Here is a 24,388-nt window from a genome sequence, read left to right as displayed (position 1 = left end):
CGCGAAAATGAGACCCTGCCTATGATAAGGGAAAGCCCCTAGAGAATAAGGTGTCCCAAACAGTGCCTGCCGACATTATTTTACAAAATACCCAGATTAAAATGATTCCTCAAGGCTAAATATGTTTATTATATGAATCGATTTAGCCCAGAAAATGTCTACAGTCTTAAAAAGCCCTTGTGAAGCCCTTATTTATTGTCTGTAATAAAAATGGCTTACCGGATCCCATAGGGAAAATGACAGCTTCCAGCATTACATCGTCTTGTTAGAATGTGTCATACCTCAAGCAGTAAAATTCTGCTCACTGTTCCCTCAACTGAAGTTAATTCCTCTCAACAGTCCTGTGTGGAACAGCCATCGATTTTAGTAACGGTTGCTAAAATCATTTTCCTCTTACAAACAGAAATCTTCATCTCTTTTCTGTTTCAGAGTAAATAGTACATACCAGCACTATTTTAAAATAACAAACTCTTGATTGAATAATAAAAACTACAGTTAAACACTAAAAAACTCTAAGCCATCTCCGTGGAGATGTTGCCTGTACAACGGCAAAGAGAATGACTGGGGTAGGCGGAGCCTAGGAGGGATCATGTGACCAGCTTTGCTGGGCTCTTTGCCATTTCCTGTTGGGGAAGAGAATATCCCACAAGTAAGGATGACGCCGTGGACCGGACACACCTATGTTGGAGAAATCAATAACATTCTTTAAAAAGTGCTGCCACATAATGCTCCAGACACATGCATGCTCCTGAGCTTTTTTAACAAAAGATATAAATTTTTCTTTGTTCTCTTGGTAATAGAAACATGCTTTATCTAATAATGAAAGAAAACCTTGGAGTTACAAGTCCCTTTAACACATTGCCAGAGAACAGAAACAACATAGTTCCCTGCAAGAGACTGGGGGGAGAGTATACGATAGGAAAAAGATACACAGACTAAAGACTGATGTCTGGCTTTATTCATACCATACATTAAAACTCGTTCATGCCGGACACCCTCTGTAAGCTTTTAATATCAGATATACAGGTTCTTATTCATAGGGAACTCACAGATTGCTCTTGGCACATTTGAGTCAGTCTGTCCAGCTGCTCCTCCTGGATGAGTTTAGCTTTTTCATACTGCTGCACAACTATTTCCAACTCCATTTTCACAGGCAGGACATATGCTGCAGAAAGAACAACAAAAAGGATAAGGAAGGGTTGCAGTTTTTAGGCCAGCACTAACCCTATGACATTAAGTTAGAAGCCTTGGAAAGGTTATTATGTTTCTTCATTTAAAGAACAACAAAATCCAGCAGCACCAATGTAATAAAAAGAAGACTACGTAAGGATTGGTGCTGCTGGACTTCATTGTTCTATTGATATTGCAGTTACTCTGAGCGTGCACCTTTCATGACCAGATTAACAATATGAACGTTTTTTAAAAATTTATTCTAGTAAAAATGAAAACAAGAAATGTTAAGGACCAGTAAACACAGTAGATTTGCATAATCAACAAATGCAAGATAACAAGAAATAAATGGAAATAAATTGGAAAGTTGTTTAAAATTACATGCTGTATCTGAATCATGAAAATTTTATTTGACCTGAGTGTCCCTTTAAATAAGTTGTTCAGCACAGTTGATAGGACCATTATTATTATTTAAGGTTGGATCACAAAATAAAACAATAGTCACCTAAACATACACAGGACCGGCACTTGTGTAAGGAAGCCTATGCAGCCGCCTTAGCGCGCCCTCAGGAGGGGGGGATGCCGGATCTGACAGCATAGGCATTGAAGCAGCGTGAAAAACTATTTATGTGCGCACGGCACACACAGACTGTGTCAGGACACAGTACACAGACACAGGCAAGGGCAACCAACAGAAGAAACATTTAGCAGCAGCTCACCAATGAAGCATAAAATTGACTTGCCAGAGGTCAAGATGCTGACCGGCCCCCCATGTGCTGATTACCGACCCCATGTGTGACGTCACATCACTGCTGACAGGCCCCCATGTTTTATGTCACCAGTGACCGGCAGCCTCCTCCCCACTAGCCACCCTCATCCCCGTGCGCGGGTCTTTCCAGGAGCCAGGCTAACATGTAATACGAGCAGAGGAGGTCAGCCAGCTACACCCTCAGGGCATGTGAAGAGATCAGTGTGTCAAGGAGGACTGCTTCAGGTAGCCGCAGGTTGCTCAGGTGAAATGTACCACTTTTTTTTGCCTAAAAATATCTCTAATTATGATACACGAGTCAAATACATATTGAAATAAGTAGTACAAAATAGAATAAACATTTTGGGTTTATACCAAGCTGTCGAGATATTTCAGAATCCTATGACCAATATATTCTATATAATCTTAATTGCTTATCAAAAGTTTTTCATTTGCAGTAGTACTATTTACAAAGGTCTTTCTATCTAACCTTTCCTTTCAAAACGGACATTCAACTCAACATCCCTCACTTATAATTAATCATAACATGTCGAATTAAATAAGTAGTAAAAAAACAAACAAAAAACTTTGCAACATAATTTCGCTGTGCATCCACACAGTATCAGTATATATATATATATATATATATATATATATATATATATATATATACACACACATATATATATATATATATATATATATATACACACATACATACATACACACACACACTGTATATATACACATACACACAAATATATATATATATATATATACACACACAGACAGTATATATATATATATATATATATATACTTACACACATATACACACCTAAATATATATATATATATATATATATATATATATATATATATATATATATATATATATATATAAATAAAAATCGCCAGTGTGCACTCCTGAAGTAAAAGTCCAATAGCCTTGGGTGCAGCAAAGTGCAAATATATACTCAGAGAAAGAGCGCACTCCAAAAGGTCTTTCATCAAACAATGTGGTCCACAGACAAACAGTGTACATAAGCACATAACCACCACCAAACTTATAACGTCTTATAGAAACTGCAGGATGCCACGTTCTTCCTAGTGGACCCGCCCCAACACAAGCGTGATCGTCCACGGCAGCGTGAGTCTGCGTGTAGAACATCGATTACAAACAATAAAAGATATAATACTAGCATAACATAAATAGCATGTTACTAAACAGAGACAATCCTATAAAGCAGTTTTTTTGGGGGAATATAAACCAGAAGCTTGTAATGCTAGTCCCATCGAACACATACGATTACTGGTGGTTACTATAGTAACAAACACTCCCACTAAAAAGCGCCAATAGCCAAAAAGGGGGATCGTATGAGACAAATGTGAATAGCCCACAAAGCAGCAGCTGAACAAACACTACCTATATGTACAATCAGCTATAGATGTAAAAGAAGTGCACTATAATACAGTTAAGAGAATAGAGGCGGGGTAAGCCGGTGGACCTCACTCATTATGGGGGGCCACCACATCTGCTGTAGCATTAAACTTATTACAAGTGTTAGTAGTCATAGCGACCAAGACGAGACTAAAAAGTATATACATCTCTCACTCTAATCCGGGTTTTTTTCTTACAGAAAAATACTAAGGGCTAAGGCCAATAATAAGCTATACGAGATGGCAATTTATGCGATAGCCAGATCTTAACCATAAGGTACCTAAGGGCTATCGCATAAATTGCCATCTCGTATTGCTTATTATTGGCCTTAGCCCTTAGTATTTTTCTGTAGGACTGGGATTTAAACTCGGATTAGAGTGAGAGATGTGTATACTTTTTAGTCTCATCTTGGTCGCTATGACTACTAACACTTGTAAAAAGTTTAATGCTACAGCAGACGTGGTGGTCCCCCATAATGAGTGAGGTCCACCGGCTTAGCCCGCCTCTGTTATTCTCTAACTGTATTATAGTGCACTTCCTTTACATCTATAGATGATTGTACATATAGGCTTTTTTCCTATTGCCGCTTTTTAGTGGGAGTGTTCGTGATTAGCATTACAAGCTTCTGGCTTATATTCCCCCAAAAAAACTCTTTTATAGGATTGTCTCGGTTTAGTAACATGCTATTTATGTTATGCTAGTATTATATCTTTTGTTTTTATTGTTTGTAATAGATGTTCTACACGGAGACTCACACTGCCCTGGACGATCACGCCTGTGTTGGGGGTGGGTCCACTAGGGAGAACGTGGCATCCTGCAGTTTCTACTAGACGTATATAAGTTTGGTGGTGGGCAAGTGCTTATGTACACTGTTTGTCTGAGGACGGGGTTTTTTTTACCCGAAAACGTTCACAATAAAGTGACCACATTGTTTGATAAAAGACCTTTGGAGTGCGCTTCTTCTCTGAGTATATATTTGCACTTTGCTGCACCCAAGGCTGATGGACTTTTACTTCAGGAGTGCACACTGTCTGGCGATTATAGTTTATTTTGTGACTTGCACCCAATAACTTAAAGATCTTTTTAAATCCTATACCAAGGAATATAACAACATTGCTTTGAGTAGCATGACTACTACGGAGGGATTGACTTATACTGAGACATCAGAGAGGTGAGACCATCCCAGGGGCCAGTGTGTTCCAGTTCACAGAAGCAGACGCTGAACTAATCAGATTTGATAAATTATATTTATATACATACATATACATATATATAAATATAAAAATCGCCAGTGTGCATTCCTGAAGTAAAAGTCCAATAGCCTTGGGTGCAGCAAAGTGCAAATATATACTCAGAGAAAGAGCGCACTCCAAAAGGTCTTTCATCAAACAATGTGGTCCACAGACAAACAGTGTACATAAGCACATAACCACCACCAAACTTATAACGTCTCATTGTTTGATAAAAGACCTTTGGAGTGCGCTTCTTCTCTGAGTATATATTTGCACTTTGCTGCACCCAAGGCTGTTGGACTTTTACTTCAGGAGTGCACACTGTCTGGCGATTATAGTTTATTTTGTGACTTGCACCCAATAACTCAAAGCAATGTTATATTCCTTGGTATAGGATTTAAAAAGATCTTTGAGTAGCATGACTACTACGGAGGGATTGACTTATACTGAGACATCTGAGACAGGTGAGACCATCCCAGGGGCCAGTGTGTTCCAGTTCACAGAAGCAGACGCTGAACTAATCAGATTTGATAAATTAGTCTCCAGTCCTACTACTGACAAAACTGTATATATTTATACTCATTTATTGAGACTAAAACAAAAAGAAAAAGTACCTTATCTTGCACGGCACATATTTATCAGAGTACCACCAGAAGGGTTACATCCCAAGGAGTTTCAGGATAAAAAATATACCAACCATCAGTAGGAATAACCCCTCATTTTGTGAACACTGGTGCTCCATTGAAAATAAGTGCTCTCTGGATCTGGTGCTTTTAGTAATACAAGAGGTGTGATGATTACTAACACAGATAAAAGCTGAAATTGCAGCGTATGAGCAGCCAAATCTACCAAAATTAAGGGCTGACACCAATGATAATTGGTTCAGTAAATTGCAGGATCAGATCACTAAATAAGAATCAGACTTGATTGACTTCCAAAATAAGAAACTAGAAGCTGTGATTGGGGACTATAGAGAGAAACGGGTATATTTGTGGCAACTATCTGCACAAGAAAGGCAAAGACAACATCAATATCGTAGGAGATGTCCAAAATATCAGAAACCTAAAGACTTAACCACAGTAAAAAGTTCAGGATCGTGATAAGAAGGGGACCAAGGAGAAGGTTCTAGTCATATTCCACAACAGCCAGCAGGAGTAACAACACGCTCAAAAAACTGCATAGGCAAAGAGCAAGGACAAGGCGAGGGGGGCACAAAGAAAAAGCCACCCCTAAATCCGCAGAAATCGTGAAAGAAAACATTGCGGTGAATTTGAGTGACTACCCCCTGAGTAATTTGGAAACACAGATATTGAACAAGGGTCTCACCTTTATCCCAACCTGCAAGACTGATCCTTCTGAACTGTTTATTAATACAAACAAATCCCAGCGTCAGTTATGTCTTAAAGAGAAATTCAAGGATACTATATTGGAACTAAACAGTTTTGTAAAAAATCCATATACACTCCACAATCTCATAATGCCAGTATCAATACATTCACTAGATTGACTTTGGAGGAAATTAATGAATCCATGAGTAACCCTTGGATTCGCACCAATAAAGATATAGATAAAATCAAGCGTTCAATCGTCAAGCAGTCAGCTAAAGAGAAACTAGATTCGGATGATGGAAGGGTCCCTAAATGAGAAGGTCCTGCCTCAATGGAAGCTTCCACGGCGGCAGAGATGACATGTGCACCAGATCCAAAAAATTGTGTTGTCCACAGCACCAATATATTTTCAATATGCTTTATTCAGACATTAAAACAGCAACGTTTCGTGACCATATGTCACTTAATCATGCTATACTTAGCTTAACAGAAGACTCTATTTTTAAACATTAATTTTCGCGCCAGTCTCTCTGTGATTGTACTCTGGCACCATCTTGTGGTTCTCTTGAGGAATAACAGGACAATCTGTGAAGCAAGTAACAATTTAAAAACAATAATGTAGTAATAATGACTGACAGTACAAAAGGATTCCACCTATCCTATTTAGTTAAACAAAATCATTTACTATATACAACTGGACTTTAAACTATGTATTTTGTACACTATCATGTAATCTAGAGAATTTTGTACACTATACATAGTTTAAAGTCCAGTTGTATATAGTAAATGATTTTGTTTAACTAAATAGGATAGGTGGAATCCTTTTGTACTGTCAGTCATTATTACTACATTATTGTTTTTAAATTGTTACTTGCTTCACAGATTGTCCTGTTATTCCTCAAGAGAACCACAAGATGGTGCCAGAGTACAATCACAGAAAGACTGGCGCGAAAATGAATGTTTAAAAATAGAGTCTTCTGTTAAGCTAAGTATAGCATGATTAAGTGACATATGGTCACGAAACGTTGCTGTTTTAATGTCTGAATAAAGCATATTGAAAATATATTGGTGCTGTGGACAACACAATTTTTTGGATCATTGGTGGGGTTTGGCAGTTTCACCCCAGTCTTCACGTGCACTGGTTACAGGAGTGCTGGCCCTTATTGGGATGTGCACCAGATCGGCATACCAAGTCCTGCGAGGCCACACAGGAGCAATGAGAATCACTGAAGCCTTCTCCTGTTTGACCCGAGCAATCACCCGGGGAAGGAGAGCAAATGGCGGAAACACATAAACTAGGTTGAACGACCAAGGCACTGCCAAGGCATCTATCAGTTCGGCCTGAGGATCCCTTGACCTGGATCCGTATCTCGGAGGCTTGGCATTCTGGCGAGACGCCATAAGATCCAGCTCCGGCATGCCCCATCTGAGAATCAGGTTGGCAAAGACCTCCGTATGGAGTTCCCATTCCCCCGGATGAAATGTCTGTCTGCTCAAAAAATCCGCCTCCCAGTTGTCCACTCCTGGGATGTAGATTGCCGACAGATAACAAGAGTGAGCTTCCGCCCACTGAATTATCTTGGATACTTCTGTCATCGTTAAGGAACTCCTTGTTCCTCCCTGATGATCGATGTAAGCCACAGTCGTGATGTTGTCCGACTGAAATCTGATGAATTTGGCCGAAGCCAAATGAGGTCAAGCCTGAAGCGCATTGAATATTGCTCTCAACTCCAGAATATTGATTGGAAGTAGAGACTCTGACCGAGTCCACACACCCTGAGCCTTCAGGGAATTCCAAACTGCGCCCCATCCTAGTAGGCTGGCGTCACCCATGAGGGTCTGCGGAAGCACGTCCCTTGGGACAGATGATCTGGCGACAACCATCAAAGAAGAGAGTCCCTTGTCTCCTTATCCAGATCTATCTGAGGAGACAAATTTGCATAATCTCCGTTCCACTGCCTGACCATGTTCAGTTGTAGTGTTCTGAGATGAAAACGAGCAAACGGAATAATGTCCATTACCGCCACCATCAATCCAATTACCTCCATGCACTGAGCCACTCATGGCCGAGGATTGGACTGAAGGGCTCGGCATGTATTCAGAATCTTTAACTTTCTGACTTCCGTCAAAAAGATTTTCATGGATATAGAGTCTATCAGAGTGAACTCTTTTCTAGATTCACCTTCCACCCGTGAGTCCTTACAAAGGATAGAAAAATGTCGGTATGAGACTTTGTCAGCTGATAAAAACGCTTGGATCAGAATATCGTCCAGATAAGGCACCACTGCAATGCCCCGCGGGCTGAGAACCGCCAGCAGAGACACTAGAACCTTTGTGAAGATTCTGGGTGCTGTGGCCAGCCCGAAGGGAAGGGCCACGAACTGAAAGTGTTTGTCCAGAAAGGCAAACCTCCGGAACTGGTGAGGATCTCTGTGGATAGGAATATGCAGATATGCATCCTTTAAGTCCACGGTAGTCATATATTGACCCTCCTGGATCAATGGGAGAATTGTCTGGATAGTCTCCATCTTGAAGGAAGGGAACTCTGAGAAACTTGTTTAGACTCTTGAGATCTAAAATGGGTCGGAACGTTCCCTCTTTTTTGGGAACCAAAAAAGATTTGAGTAAAACCCCTGTCCCTGTATTGGAACGGGACAAATCACTCCCATAGTGGAAAGGTCTTTTACACAACGTAAGAACGCCTCTCTTTATCTGGTCTACAGACAATCGTGAAAGAAGAAACCTTCCCCTTGGGAAGGAATTTATGAACTCCAGCTGATATACCTGAGACACGATTTCCAGTGTCCAGGGATACTGAATGTCTCTTATCCAAGCCTGGACAAAGAGAGAAAGTCTGCCCCCAACTAGATCCGGTCCCGGATAGGGGGCCACCCCTTCATGCTGTCTTGGGAGCAGCAGCGGGTTTCTTGGGTTGTTTACCCTTGTTCCAAGCCTGGTTAGGTCTCCAGGTGGCTTTGACTTGAGAAAAGTTCCCTTCCTGTTTAGTGGCAGAGGAAGGGGTGACTCCCTTGAAATTACGAAAGGAACGAAAATTACTCTGTCGTCCCCTTTGCTTAGATGTCTTGTCCTGAGGGAGTAGATGACCCTTACCTCCCGTAATATTAGAAATTATTTCTTTCGGATCAGGACCGAATAGTGTCTTTCCCTTAAAGGGAATAGCAAAAGCTTGGATTTAGAGGACACATCCGCAGACCAAGACTTTAACCATAAGGCTCTACGAGCCAAAATAGAAAATCCAGCATTCTTATCCGCCAATTTGGCAATCTGAAATGCGGCATCTGTGACAAAAAAAAATTAGCCAGCTTAAGTGCCTTAAAGGGACACTAAACCCATTTTTTTTCTTTTATGATTCAGATAGAGCATGAGACTTTAAGCACCTTTCTAATTTACTCCTATTATCAATTTTTCTTTGTTCTCATGCTATCTTGATTTGAAAAAGCAGTACTGTAAGCTTTAGAGCTGGACCATTTTTTGTTCAGCACCTGGGTAGCACTTGCTGATTTGTGGCAAAATGTAGCAAACCAATCAGCAAGCTCTACCAAGGTGCTGAACTAAAAATGGGCCGGCTCCTAACCTTTTATTACTGCTTTTTCAAATCAAGATAACATGAGAACAAAGAAAAATTGATAATAGGAGTCAATTAGAAAGTTGCTTAAAATTGCATGCTCTTTCTGAATCATGAAAGAAAAAATGTGGGGTTAGTATCCCTTTAATTCTGTCCATTATTTCCTCTAAAGAAGTCTCAATCTTAAGAGACTCCTCTAAGGCCTCAAACCAAAAAGCGACCACAGTTGTGACTGGTACAATGAAGGCCGTCGGTTGTAATAAATATCCCTGGTGCACAAAAAGTTTCTTAAGAAGACCCTCCAGCTTTTTATCAATAGGGTCTTTGAATGCACAACTGTCCTCAATAGGAATAGTCGTACGTTTAGCCAGGGTGGAAATAGCTCCCTCCACCTTGGGGATCGTTTGCCAAGAGTCCCGAACGATGTCAGCTATAGGGTACATTTTCCTAAAAATAGGGGAGGAAGAGAAAGGGATACCCGGTCTTTCCCATTCCCGTGTAACAATTTCCGTCATTCTTTCAGGAACCAGAAAAACATCAGAGTAAGAAGAAATTTCTAAATATTTATCCATCTTGCACAATTTCTCTGGAGGAACCACAATAGAATCACAGTCATCCAGAGTCATCAAAACCTCCCGAAGTAACAGGCGGAGATGTTCAAGTTTAAATCTGAAGGACGTGACGTCCGAATCTGTCTGGGTTAAAGCACTCGCTGAGTCAGGCAGTTCCCCTTCAGAGAGGGTCTCCTTACCCCTTAATTCAGATCCCTGGGAGGGTAGATCAGAGATAGCCATCAAGGCCTCAGAAGTCGCGGGAACCATATGAGTTTCTGTCCTGCTGCGTTTGCCCTGTAATATTGGCAACTTAGATAACACTTCTGTGAGTGTAGACAACATAACTGCAGCCATATCCATGTGAATGAAGCAGACGCCGATGAAGAACATGGCGTTGTTGGAGCGCGTGTTAAAGGCTGTGATGCTTGGGAAGTGTCATATCACAGTAATTCTCAATCTCTATACTTCATGTTTTCCACGGTTCACTGTCCCTTTAAACATATATCACATGACCGTTATGCCTTTATAAGCCCTCCTCTCTAATTCAACGATGCTTGGTAGTTTGATTCGCATGAGGAGTGATCACAACTTTCAAGAAGCTCTCTATATTTTCGTCAAGTTGTTTTCTAACTTTATATCTGCAAAGTTCTCTTCAATCACAGGACAGCATACTTCATTCTGAAACGCTAACTGACATACAGCGTGTCTGCAGTAGTTCGGCGTCTGACGTCATCAGCACTCCGGGAGTCAGTGTTGCAGCTCCTCTCTGTTGCCGGTTTCTACACAGCTTCTCAGGACAACTAATTGCTAGCTAGCAAAGTCTTCACAAGTACACGCTGGACATGAAGTGTTGGGTATCGTACTAAACATAAAGTTATTGCTGAAGTTACGCTTATTTCATATGTTCCTAAGACTGTATATACTAACAATTCAAGCTTATACATATACGTTACTAATGGAAAGTGTGCATGTTTAACATCTTCTGCATATATCCTGGTTATTTCTGCATACAATACTCTGCCATAATAATCCTGCTGCATTCATAAATAAGGTTGCATAAGAACTTTACTAACCTGAACATTTAAGCATTGTACCTGATTGATATGATACAATCTATTCAAAGTGATTCTAACAGAGCTTCAATTACATAAAGTTATAATATATTCTATTTCCAAAGAGATTATCTATTGTTTAGCAAATGCTATTATACTATTTAGGAGAGTATTAGCACATTCACATTGTTGTGCATATCTCCAGCAACTAGAGATAGTTGTAATTTACTTTTGACCTAAACAGGTCACCCTCAGTCAATGAGCAGAATAAGGTTCCTAGTTTATCAAGGTACCTAGGTTTGGTGTGAGACTGAGTGGAGTAGATACAACTGGGTTCACAATAATTATATAATAAATCCTCACATATTACCAAGCCTCCCTTAACCCACTTGTATCTATAATGGATGTTACTGAATTGTCCAACCGTGTTGGAACCCTTTCTCAAAATATGGATATAATGATTCAGGGTCTTAGGGACCTCCAAGTTGAAAATCAGGAATTACGAAAATATATTAGGGATCATGTACCTGCTCAAACTTTACCATCACCTCTTGTTTCTCCTGAGCCACAAATTTGTCCACCTGAGAGATTTTCTGGAGACAGAACTCAATTTAGAGACTTTAAAAACTCATGTACTTTATTATTTTCATTGAAACCAAGAACCTATCCTATCGAAAGGGTTAAAGTTCTAACGGTAATTTCTTATCTCACTGGTGAAGCCAAGGCATGGGCTAATGCATACTATGAGAAAGAAGATCCTATCTTAAACTCATTAGAATCATTTTTTAATGCCATGTCCTTACTATATGAAGATCACGACAAACAAGCTTCAGCAGAAAATTCTATCAGACATTTGCGACAAGGTAGACGCCCTGTAGAAGAATATATAACTGATTTCAAAAGATGGGCACCTGACACACAGTGGAATAACCCAGCTTTGACAAATCAATTCCGTATTGGATTAGCTGATGCTCTAAAAGATGAATTGGCACGTGTGGTTATTCCTAAGGACTTAGAAAATCTTATGACCTTGTCTATATCTATTGATCGTCGTTTGAGGGAAAGGAAGATTGAAAGAGGGTCATCAGAATTATCTACCAAGAAAGCCTATGGTTCTCATTCAGTTTCCACTGTCCGTTCAACAGATGAGCCTATGGAGATAGGTTTTGTCAAAGGTCCTCTTAAACCTGAAGAAAAGGCTAGACGAAGACAACATAATCTTTGTTTATATTGTGCTGCTAAGGACCACGGAGTAAAGGAGTGTCCAATTCTGTTAAAATCAAAAAAGGGTAAGCAAGAGATAGCTCATTTAAATCAGACTGTTATAAAAAACTCATCTCACTTTACTCTTTCTGTTTGTCTACAGTGGGATCAACATCAACTTAAAGCCCAGGTGGTAATCGATTCAGGAGCAACTAATAATTTCATTCATTCATCTTTTGTTGAAAATCACAAGATTCCTATAATTAAAAAATTAATTGCATTACCTATTCGAGTCGTTGATGGTTCTTTTATCAATTCAGGTCCTGTTACCCATCATACAGATCCATTATCATTAACATTTTCATCAGGTCACTCTGAATTGTGTACCTTTGAGGTTATTCATTCTCCTTTGTACCCCATAATTCTAGGACTTTCATGGCTAAAGAAACATCAACCAACCATCTCATGGAATAGTGGTACTATTTCCTTCGATTCACCATATTGTAAGAAACACTGTACACAATCACAAACTATATTACAGGTTGATATCACAAATATACCAACAGAGTACTCAGATTTTTATGATGTTTTTGATAAGGTTGAGGGTCAATCTCTACCTCCCCACAGGCCTTACGACTGTCCTATCGATTTAAAACCAAACAGTAAAATCCCTTATGGTCGTATATATCCACTCTCTGAACCAGAACTGCTTCATCTCAAAGGATATCTTGAGGAAAATCTAAAGAAAGGTTTTATTCGGCCTTCTACATCTTCAGCTGGTGCCGGGATCTTTTTCGTGAAGAATAAAGATGACAGTCTCAGGCCTATAATTGACAATAGACAACTGAACAACTGTACAATAAAAAATAGATATCCTTTACCTCTTATTCCAGAACTCATAGAGAGGTTACAGGGTGCTACCATTTTCACCAAACTGGATTTAAGAGGTGCATATAATTTAATTAGAATTCGCAAAGGTGATGAATGGTTAACTGCCTTTCGCACTAGGTATGGTCTCTATGAGTATTGTGTCATGCCTTTTGGTTTGTGCAATGCACCTGCAACTTTTCAGTTTTTTATTAATGATGTTTTCAAAGATTTACTCGACACATACATTGTCATTTATTTGGACGATATTCTCATTTATTCAAATTCCAAAGAGGATCACATACAACATGTCAGAACAGTTCTTTCAAGATTAAGACAGAACAACTTATATGTTAAGGCAGAAAAATGTATATTCAATTCTGATACTATTTCTTTCCTGGGGTATCATATTTCACCAAAAGGAATATCCATGGAGGACAACAAAGTACAAGCTATCACTAACTGGCCTATTCCAAAAAATAAGAAAGAGCTCCAGAGATTCTTAGGATTCTCAAATTTTTATAGAAAATTTATTAAAGGTTTCTCTACTATCGCAAAACCTCTCACACTACTCACCCGAAAGAATAACAAATACCACTGGAACCAACAGGCAGATGATTCTTTTAACGCTCTCAAACATAGTTTCATTACTGCTCCAATCCTACAATTCCCAGATCCATCGAAGCAATATACATTAGAAGTAGATGCATCCGAATTTGCAATAGGAGCCATTCTGTCTCAAAGAGATTCTTCTACCAACATGCTTCATCCTGTCGCATATTATTCTCGGGTTATGAATTCGGCCGAAATTAATTACCCAATTGGGGAAAAAGAACTTCTAGCCATCAAGGCTGCATTAGAATTTTGGAGACATCTATTAGAAGGCGCAAGATTTCCAATCATCATATTTACAGATCATCGTAATCTACAATATCTAAAAACTAACAAAAGTCTTTCTTCCAGACAAGTCAGATGGAGTTTATTCTTTACTAGATTTGATTTTATAATCACTTATCGTCCAGGAGTAAGAAATACAAAGGCAGATGCTCTATCTAGATATTCAACTCCATTAACTGAGAGTTCTGAACTAAACTCAATAATACCACCAGAAAAATTCATTGGCCTCTTAGCGGGGAAAACATCTATTCTCAAAGAACAACAACAGAATGATCCACTGATTAATGATTCTAGGATTCATAAAGGTAATGATGGATTCTTCTACCATGGTCATGCACTGTATGTTCCAGAATCTCTTAGGAATGACATTTTAGCTATGGCACATGATATTCCACTTTCAGGACATCCTGGTTTCAAGAAAACTCTTCATTTAATTCAAAGGGATTTCTGGTGGCCGCATATGATTCAGTCTGTAAAACAGTACATACAAGGGTGTGCTGTATGTACCAAATGTAAATCTCAAAGAATTCACCCTTATGGTTTACTTTTATCTCTTCCAATCGCTGACAGACCTTGGCAAGATATTGCCCTAGACTTCATTGTCGATCTACCTCCCTCTTCTAACAACACAGTCATCCTGGTTGTTGTGGATCTCTTTTCAAAAATGGCACATTTTATTCCTATTCACACTTTGCCAACAGCTTCAGAAACAGCAGATTTGTTCATCAAACATATTGTCAGATTGCATGGGTTACCTAAGTCTATTACGACTGACAGGGGTACACAATTTACCTCTCGATTTTGGACACAACTCTGTTCTAGTTTGCATATTGATCGCCGTTTGAGTTCAGCTTACCATCCTCAAACAAACGGTCAGACCGAAAGGACTAATCAGAGTTTAGAGCAATATCTAAGATGCTACTGTACATTTCAGCAAGACAACTGGTCTTCTCTTCTACCTACTGCTGAATTCTCCTATAATAACACCATTAATTCATCTACCAATACAACTCCATTTTTCATTAACTATGGGTTTCATCCCTCTTATCATCTTCTTCAAAGATCAGAAAGTTCTTGTCCCTTGGTAAATGACACTGTGAATACAATTGCTGAAGGATTCATTCAACTAAAACAGATTTTACTCCAATCTCAAGAAAGGCAAAAACGTTATTATGACTTAAGGAGAACGAAACCTCCTGAGTATAAGGTGGGAGATCTAGTTTGGTTGTCTTCTAAACACTTGAAGCTTCACATTCCCAGTAAAAAGCTTGGTTCTCTGTTTATTGGTCCTTACAAAATTATTAGGATTGTTAATGCTAATGCTGTCACTTTACAACTACCAAATTCTTTTAAGATACATCCAACATTTCATGTATCCCTTTTGAAACCTTATGTTCCAGTCAGAGATCAAGTCTTGCCAACTCAAGTTCCGACACTCATTGAGGATGAAGTTTCATATGAAGTTGATTCCATTTTGGATTCTAGATTCTATAAGAATTCTCTACAGTATTTAGTTCGGTGGAAAAATTATTCATCAGAAGAGGATTCTTGGGAACCATCCACTAACTTATCAGCCCCTAGATTGGTATCTCTGTTTCACCGCAGACATCCAGATCGTCCCAAACCCTGATCTGCGGAGCAGATCGTTAAGGGGGGTGTTCTGTCATATCACAGTAATTCTCAATCTCTATACTTCATGTTTTCCACGGTTCACTGTCCCTTTAAACATATATCACATGACCGTTATGCCTTTATAAGCCCTCCTCTCTAATTCAACGATGCTTGGTAGTTTGATTCGCATGAGGAGTGATCACAACTTTCAAGAAGCTCTCTATATTTTCGTCAAGTTGTTTTCTAACTTTATATCTGCAAAGTTCTCTTCAATCACAGGACAGCATACTTCATTCTGAAACGCTAACTGACATACAGCGTGTCTGCAGTAGTTCGGCGTCTGACGTCATCAGCACTCCGGGAGTCAGTGTCGCAGCTCCTCTCTGTTGCCGGTTTCTACACAGCTTCTCAGGACAACTAATTGCTAGCTAGCAAAGTCTTCACAAGTACACGCTGGACATGAAGTGTTGGGTATCGTACTAAACATAAAGTTATTGCTGAAGTTACGCTTATTTCATATGTTCCTAAGACTGTATATACTAACAATTCAAGCTTATACATATACGTTACTAATGGAAAGTGTGCATGTTTAACATCTTCTGCATATATCCTGGTTATTTCTGCATACAATACTCTGCCATAATAATCCTGCTGCATTCATAAATAAGGTTGCATAAGAACTTTACTAACCTGAACATTTAAGCATTGTACCTGAGTGATATGATACAATCTATTCAAAGTGATTCTAACAGAGCTTCAATTACATAAAGTTATAATATATTCTATTTCCAAAGAGATTATCTATTGTTTAGCAAATGCTATTATACTATTTAGGAGAGTATTAGCACATTCACATTGTTGTGCATATCTCCAGCAACTAGAGATAGTTGTAATTTACTTTTGACCTAAACAGGTCACCCTCAGTCAATGAGCAGAATAAGGTTCCTAGTTTATCAAGGTACCTAGGTTTGGTGTGAGACTGAGTGGAGTAGATACAACTGGGTTCACAATAATTATATAATAAATCCTCACAGGAAGAAAGTTGCGGCATACCCTGAAGCTCATCAGTCTGAGCATCTTCCTTAGACATATCTTTATTAAAAAAACATAATTTATGTAAGAACTTACCTGATAAATTAATTTCTTTCATATTAGCAAGAGTCCATGAGCTAGTGACGTATGGGATATACATTCCTACCAGGAGGGGCAAAGTTTCCCAAACCTCAAAATGCCTATAAATACACCCCTCACCACACCCACAAATCAGTTTAACGCATAGCCAAGAAGTGGGGTGATAAGAAAAAAGTGCGAAAGCATAAAAAATAAGGAATTGGAATAATTGTGCTTTATACAAAAAAATCATAACCACCACAAAAAGGGTGGGCCTCATGGACTCTTGCTAATATGAAAGAAATGCATTTATCAGGTAAGTTCTTACATAAATTATGTTTTCTTTCATGTAATTAGCAAGAGTCCATGAGCTAGTGACGTATGGGATAATGACTACCCAAGATGTGGATCTTCCACGCAAGAGTCACTAGAGAGGGAGGGATAAAATAAAGACAGCCAATTCTGCTGAAAATAATCCACACCCAAAACAAAGTTTAAATCTTATAATGAAAAAAACTGAAATTATAAGCAGAAGAATCAAACTGAAACTGCCTGAAGTACTTTTCTACCAAAAACTGCTTCAGAAGAAGAAAACACATCAAAATGGTAGAATTTAGTAAAAGTATGCAAAGAAGACCAAGTTGCTGCTTTGCAAATCTGATCAACCGAAGCTTCATTCCTAAACGCCCAGGAAGTAGAAACTGACCTAGTAGAATGAGCTGTAATCCTTTGAGGAAGAGTTTTACCCGACTCGACATAAGCATGATGAATTAAAGATTTCAACCAAGATGCCAAAGAAATGGCAGAAGCCTTTTGACCTTTCCTAGAACCGGAAAAGATAAATAGACTAGAAGTCTTTCGGAAATTCTTAGTAGCTTCAACATAATATTTCAAAGCTCTAACTACATCCAAAGAATGCAATGATTTCTCCTTAGAATTCTTAGGATTAGGACATAATGAAGGAACCACAATTTCTCTACTAATGTTGTTAGAATTCACAACCTTAGGTAAAAATTTAAAAGAAGTTCGCAACACCGCCTTATCCTGATGAAAAATCAGAAAAGGAGACTCACAAGAAAGAGCAGATAATTCAGAAACTCTTCTGGCAGAAGAGATGACCAAAAGGAACAAAACTTTCCAAGAAAGTAATTTAATGTCCAAAGAATGCATAGGTTCAAACGGAGGAGCTTGAAGAGCCCCCAGAACCAAATTCAAACTCCAAGGAGAAGAAATTGACTTAATGACAGGTTTTATACGAACCAAAGCTTGTACAAAACATTGAATATCAGGAAGATTAGCAATCTTTCTGTAAAAAAGAACAGAAAGAGCAGAGATTTGTCCTTTCAAGGAACTTGCAGACAAACCTTTATCCAAACCATCCTGAAGAAACTGTAAAATTCTCGGAATTCTAAAAGAATGCCAGGGAAAATGATGAGAAAGACACCAAGAAATATAAGTCTTCCAGACTCTATAATATATCTCCCTAGATACGGATTTACGAGCCTGTAACATAGTATTAATCACAGAGTCAGAGAAACCTCTTTGACCAAGAATCAAGCGTTCAATCTCCATACCTTTAAATTTAAGGATTTGAGATTCTGATGGAAAAAAGGACCTTGTGACAGAAGGTCTGGTCTTAACGGAAGAGTCCACGGTTGGCAAGAGGCCATCCGGACAAGATCCGCATACCAAAACCTGTGAGGCCATGCTGGAGCTACCAGCAGAACAAACGAGCATTCCTTCAGAATCTTGGAGATTACTCTTGGAAGAAGAACTAAAGGCGGAAAGATATAGGCAGGATGATACTTCCAAGGAAGTGACAACGCATTCACTGCTTCCTCTTGAGGATCCCTGGATCTGGACAGATACCTGGGAAGTTTCTTGTTTAGATGAGAAGCCATCAGATCTATTTCTGGAAGACCCCACATTTGAACAATCTGAAGAAATACCTCTGGGTGAAGAGACCATTCGCCCGGATGTAACGTTTGGCGACTGAGATAATCCACTTCCCAATTGTCTATACCTGGGATATGAACCACAGAAACTAGACAGGAGCTGGATTCCGCCCATACCAGAATTCGAGATACTTCTTTCATGGCCAGAGGACTGTGAGTCCCTCCTTGATGATTGATGTATGCCACAGTTGTGACATTGTCTGTCTGAAAACAAATGAACGATTCTCTCTTTAGAAGAGGCCAAGACTGAAGAGCTCTGAAAATTGCACGGAGTTCCAAAATATTGATCGGTAATCTCACCTCCTGAGATTCCCAAACCCCTTGTGCTGTCAGAGACCCCCAAACAGCTCCAACCTGTCAGACTTGCATCTGTTGAAATTACAGTCCAGGTCGGAAGAACAAAAGAAGCCCCCTGAACTAAACGATGGTGATCTGTCCACCACGTCAGAGAGTGTCGTACAAACGGTTTTAAAGATATTAATTGAGATATCTTTGTGGAATCCCTGCACCACTGGTTCAGCATACAGAGCTGAAGAGGTCGCATGTGAAAACGAGCAAAGGGGATCGCATCCGATGCAGCAGTCATAAGACCTAGAATTTCCATGCATAAGGCTACCGAAGGGAATGATTGTGATTGAAGGATTCGACAAGCGGAGATCAATTTTAGACGTCTCTTGTCTGTCAGAGACAGAGTCATGGACACTGAATCTATCTGGAAACCTAAAAAGGTAACCCTTGTTTGAGGAATCAATGAACTTTTCGGTAAATTGATCCTCCAACCATGATCTTGAAGAAACAACACAAGTCGATTCGTATGAGATTCTGCTAAATGTGAAGACTGAGCAAGTACCAAGATATCGACCAATAAAAAGGAAATACCACAATACCCTGTTCTCTGATTACAGACAGAAGGGCACCGAGAACCTTTGTAAAAATCCTTGGAGCTGTTGCTAGGCCAAACGGCAGAGCCACAAACTGGTAATGCTTGTCTAGGAAAGAGAATCTCAGAAACTGATAGTGATCTGGATGAATCTGAATATGCAGATATGCATCCTGTAAATCTATTGTGGACATATAATGCCCTTGCTGAACAAAAGGCAGAATAGTCCTTATAGTTACCATTTTGAATGTTGGAATCCTTACATAACGATTCAATATTTTTAGATCCAGAACTGGTCTGAAGGAATTCTCCTTCTTTGGTACAATGAAGAGATTTGAATAAATCCCCAGCCCCTGTTCCAGAACTGGAACTGGCATAATTACTCCAGCCAACTCTAGATCTGAAACACATTTCAGAAATGCTTGAGCCTTTGCTGGATTTACTGGGACACGGGAAAGAAAAAATCTCTTTGCAGGAGGCCTTATCTTGAAGCCAATTCTGTACCCTTCTGAAACAATGTTTTGAATCCAAAGATTGTGAATAAATTCCATTTTGAATAAATATGAAGATTTATCAGCATCAACCTCTGAGACAGAATCCTCTGAACCAGAGGAACCACTATCAGAATCAGAATGATGATGTTCATTTAAAAATTCATCTGAAAAATGAGAAGTTTTAAAAGACCTTTTACGTTTACTAGAAGGGGGAATAACAGACATAGCCTTCTTAAAAGATTTAGAAACAAAATCTCTTATGTTAACAGGAACACTCTGAGTATTAGATGTTGATGGAACCACAACAGGTAATGTAACATTACTAAAGGAAATATTATCTGCATTAGAAGAAACCTGGGGTCTTCCAGTGTTTGGGCTGTACAACCTGTGGGGGCCTTATAACAGGCACTTCTTTTACACACCCCCACAAGAGGAAGATTTACAAACATTGGTACCGTTTGACATGTACCACCACCCACATTGTATATCTACTACACTGTACATGTGGCTTGTATTATGTAGGGAAGACCTCCGATGATCTATGGACCCAGATGGCAAATCACCGTTCAGCCATCCGTACAGCTCTAAAGAAGGGAAACTTCTGAGCAGCCTGTGGCACGACACTTTTTGGATTTACAACATTAAGTGACAGATTTGAAATATACAATTATTGATCATGCCCCCCCCCCCATGAATAGAGCTATTGCTGCATAGAGAGGTCGAATTGACTTTATAGCTAGACACATTGGTACCCAAGGGCTTGAACACCCATCTTGACTGGCAGGTCTTTTTATAAGAGGCCTGTCTGGCTTCTGTGGGACCCATGATCCATTTAAGTCCACTTTCCATAGAGACAGAGACCCAGAGAGAGAGAGACAGAGACACAGAGAGAGAGAGAGACAGAGACCCAGAGAGAGAGAGAGAGAGAGAGACCCAGAGAGAGAGAGAGACAGAGACACAGAGAGAGAGAGAGAGAGAGACAGAGACACACAGAGACACAGAGAGAGAGACAGAGACACAGAGAGAGAGAGAGACAGAGACACAGAGAGAGAGAGAGACAGAGACACAGAGAGAGAGAGACACAGACACAGAGAGAGAGAGAGAGACACAGACACAGAGAGAGAGAGACACAGAGAGAGAGAGAGAGAGAGAGAGAGAGAGAGAGAAAGAGAGAGAGAGAGAGAGAGAGAGAAAGAGAGAGAGAAAGAGAGATAGTTTTCAATACCGATATTATATGGTTAAGATCTGGCTATCGCATAAATTGCCATCTCGTATGGCTTGTTATTGGCCTTAGCCCTTAGTATTTTTCAATAGAACCAGGATTTAAACCCCGTATTAGAGTGAGAGATGTGTATACTTTTTAGTCTCATCTTGGTCGCTATGACTACTAACACTTGTAAAAAGTTTAATGCTACAGCAGACGTGGTGGTCCCCCATAATGAGTGAGGTCCACCGGCTTAGCCCTCCTCTGTTATTCTCTAACTGTATTATAGTGCACTTCTTTTACATCTATAGATGATTGTACATATAGGCTTTTTTCCTATTGCCGCTTTTTAGTGGGAGTGTTTATTACTATAGTAACCACTAGTAATCGTATGTGTTCGATGTGATTAGCATTACAAGCTTCTGGTTTATATTCAACCCAAAAAAACTCTTATAGGATTGTCTCTGTTTAGTAACATGCCATTTATGTTATGCTAGTATTATATCTTTTGTTTCTATTGTTTGTAATAGATGTTCTACACGCAGACTCACACTGCCCTGGACGATCACGTCTGTGTTGGGGGTGGGTCCACTAGGGAAAATGTGGCATCCTGCAGTTTCTACTAGACGTATATACAGGGAGTGCAGAATTATTAGACAAATTAGTATTTTGACCACATCATCCTCTTTATGCATGTTGTCTTACTCCAAGCTGTATAGGCTCGAAAGCCTACTACCAATTAAGCATATTAGGTGATGTGCATCTCTGTAATGAGAAGGGGTGTGGTCTAATGACATCAACACCCTATATCAGGTGTGCATAATTATTAGGCAACTTCCTTTCCTTTGGCAAAATGGGTCAAAAGAAGGACTTGACAGGCTCAGAAAAGTCAAAAATAGTGAGATATCTTGCAGAGGGATGCAGCACTCTTAAAATTGCAAAGCTTCTGAAGCGTGATCATCGAACAATCAAGCGTTTCATTCAAAATAGTCAACAGGGTCGCAAGAAGCGTGTGGAAAAACCAAGGCGCAAAATAACTGCCCATGAACTGAGAAAAGTCAAGCGTGCAGCTGCCAAGATGCCACTTGCCACCAGTTTGGCCATATTTCAGAGCTGCAACATCACTGGAGTGCCCAAAAGCACAAGGTGTGCAATACTCAGAGACATGGCCAAGGTAAGAAAGGCTGAAAGACGACCACCACTGAACAAGACACACAAGCTGAAACGTCAAGACTGGGCCAAGAAATATCTCAAGACTGATTTTTCTAAGGTTTTATGGACTGATGAAATGAGAGTGAGTCTTGATGGGCCAGATGGATGGGCCCGTGGCTGGATTGGTAAAGGGCAGAGAGCTCCAGTCCGACTCAGACGCCAGCAAGGTGGAGGTGGAGTACAGGTTTGGGCTGGTATCATCAAAGATGAGCTTGTGGGGCCTTTTCGGGTTGAGGATGGAGTCAAGCTCAACTCCCAGTCCTACTGCCAGTTTCTGGAAGACACCTTCTTCAAGCAGTGGTACAGGAAGAAATCTGCATCCTTCAAGAAAAACATGATTTTCATGCAGGACAATTCTCCATCACACGCGTCCAAGTACTCCACAGCGTGGCTGGCAAGAAAGGGTATAAAAGAAGAAAATCTAATGACATGGCCTCCTTGTTCACCTGATCTGAACCCCATTGAGAACCTGTGGTCCATCATCAAATGTGAGATTTACAAGGAGGGAAAACAGTACACCTCTCTGAACAGTGTCTGGGAGGCTGTGGTTGCTGCTGCACGCAATGTTGATGGTGAACAGATCAAAACACTGACAGAATCCATGGATGGCAGGCTTTTGAGTGTCCTTGCAAAGAAATGTGGCTATATTGGTCACTGATTTGTTTTTGTTTTGTTTTTGAATGTCAGAAATGTATATTTGTGAATGTTGAGATGTTATATTGGTTTCACTGGTAAAAATAAATAATTGAAATGGGTATATATTTGTTTTTTGTTAAGTTGCCTAATAATTATGCACAGTAATAGTCACCTGCACACACAGATATCCCCCTAAAATAGCTAAAACTAAAAACAAACTAAAAACTACTTCCAAAAATATTCAGCTTTGATATTAATGAGTTTTTTGGGTTCATTGAGAACATGGTTGTTGTTTAATAAAATTAATCCTCAAAAATACAACTTGCCTAATAATTCTGCACTCCCTGTAAGTTTGGTGGTGGGCAAGTGCTTATGTACACTGTTTGCTTAGCCCGCCTCTGTTATTCTCTAACTGTATTATAGTGCACTTCTTTTACATCTATAGCTGATTGTACATATAGGTAGTGTTTGTTCAGCTGCTGCTTTGTGGGCTATTCACATTTGTCCCATACGATACCCCTTTTTTCTTATTGGCGCTTTTTAGTGGGAGTGTTCGTTACTATAGTAACCACCAGTAATCGTATGTGTTCGATGGGACTAGCATTATAAGCTTCCGGTTTATATTTCCCCCAAAAAAACTGCATTATAGGATTGTCTCTGTTTAGTAACATGCTATTTATGTTATGCTAGTATTATATCTTTTGTTTTTATTGTTTGTAATAGATGTTCTACACAGACTCACAATGCCGTGGACTATCACGCCTGTGTTGGGGGTGGGTCCACTAAAGAGAACGTGGCGTCCTGCAGTTTGTACGAGACGTTATAAGTTTGGTGGTGGGTAAGTGCTTATGTACACTGTTTGTCTGAGGACAGGTTTTTTTTTTTACCCAAAAACGTTCACAATAAAGTGACCACATTGTTTGATGAAAGACCTTTGGGAGTATATATATATATATATATATATATATATATATATATTTATATTTATTTATATATATATATATATATATATATATATATATATATATATATACATACACACACACACACACACACACATATACACACACACATATACACACAGTGGTATTTGAGTGGAAGGCAGGCATGAAGAGAACAGAGAAGAACAACAGGTAAGTATGGCACTTGCAGAAAATCACTGCCTTGTGTAACTGACATTAAGGGGGAAATAACATTTTGTTCTATGAA

The 24,388-nt window shown here is 39.5% G+C and overlaps 1 protein-coding gene across 1 annotated transcript in view; it reads right to left on the bottom strand.

Moving 5' to 3' along the window:
* Positions 1-24,388, bottom strand: part of TMEM266 (transmembrane protein 266) — a 488,010-nt gene that overhangs the window by 202,875 nt on the left and 260,747 nt on the right. Inside the window, 1 exon segment of the mRNA XM_053717259.1 lies at positions 1,050-1,165. Within this exon segment, the coding sequence (XP_053573234.1) occupies positions 1,050-1,165 (116 nt within the window).

This window comes from Bombina bombina, chromosome 6, assembly GCF_027579735.1.
Source record: "Bombina bombina isolate aBomBom1 chromosome 6, aBomBom1.pri, whole genome shotgun sequence".
NCBI classification, from domain to species: Eukaryota; Metazoa; Chordata; class Amphibia; order Anura; family Bombinatoridae; genus Bombina; species Bombina bombina.
The sequence above is the reverse complement of the archived record's forward strand: the minus strand, read 5'-3'. Positions and strand labels throughout refer to the sequence as shown.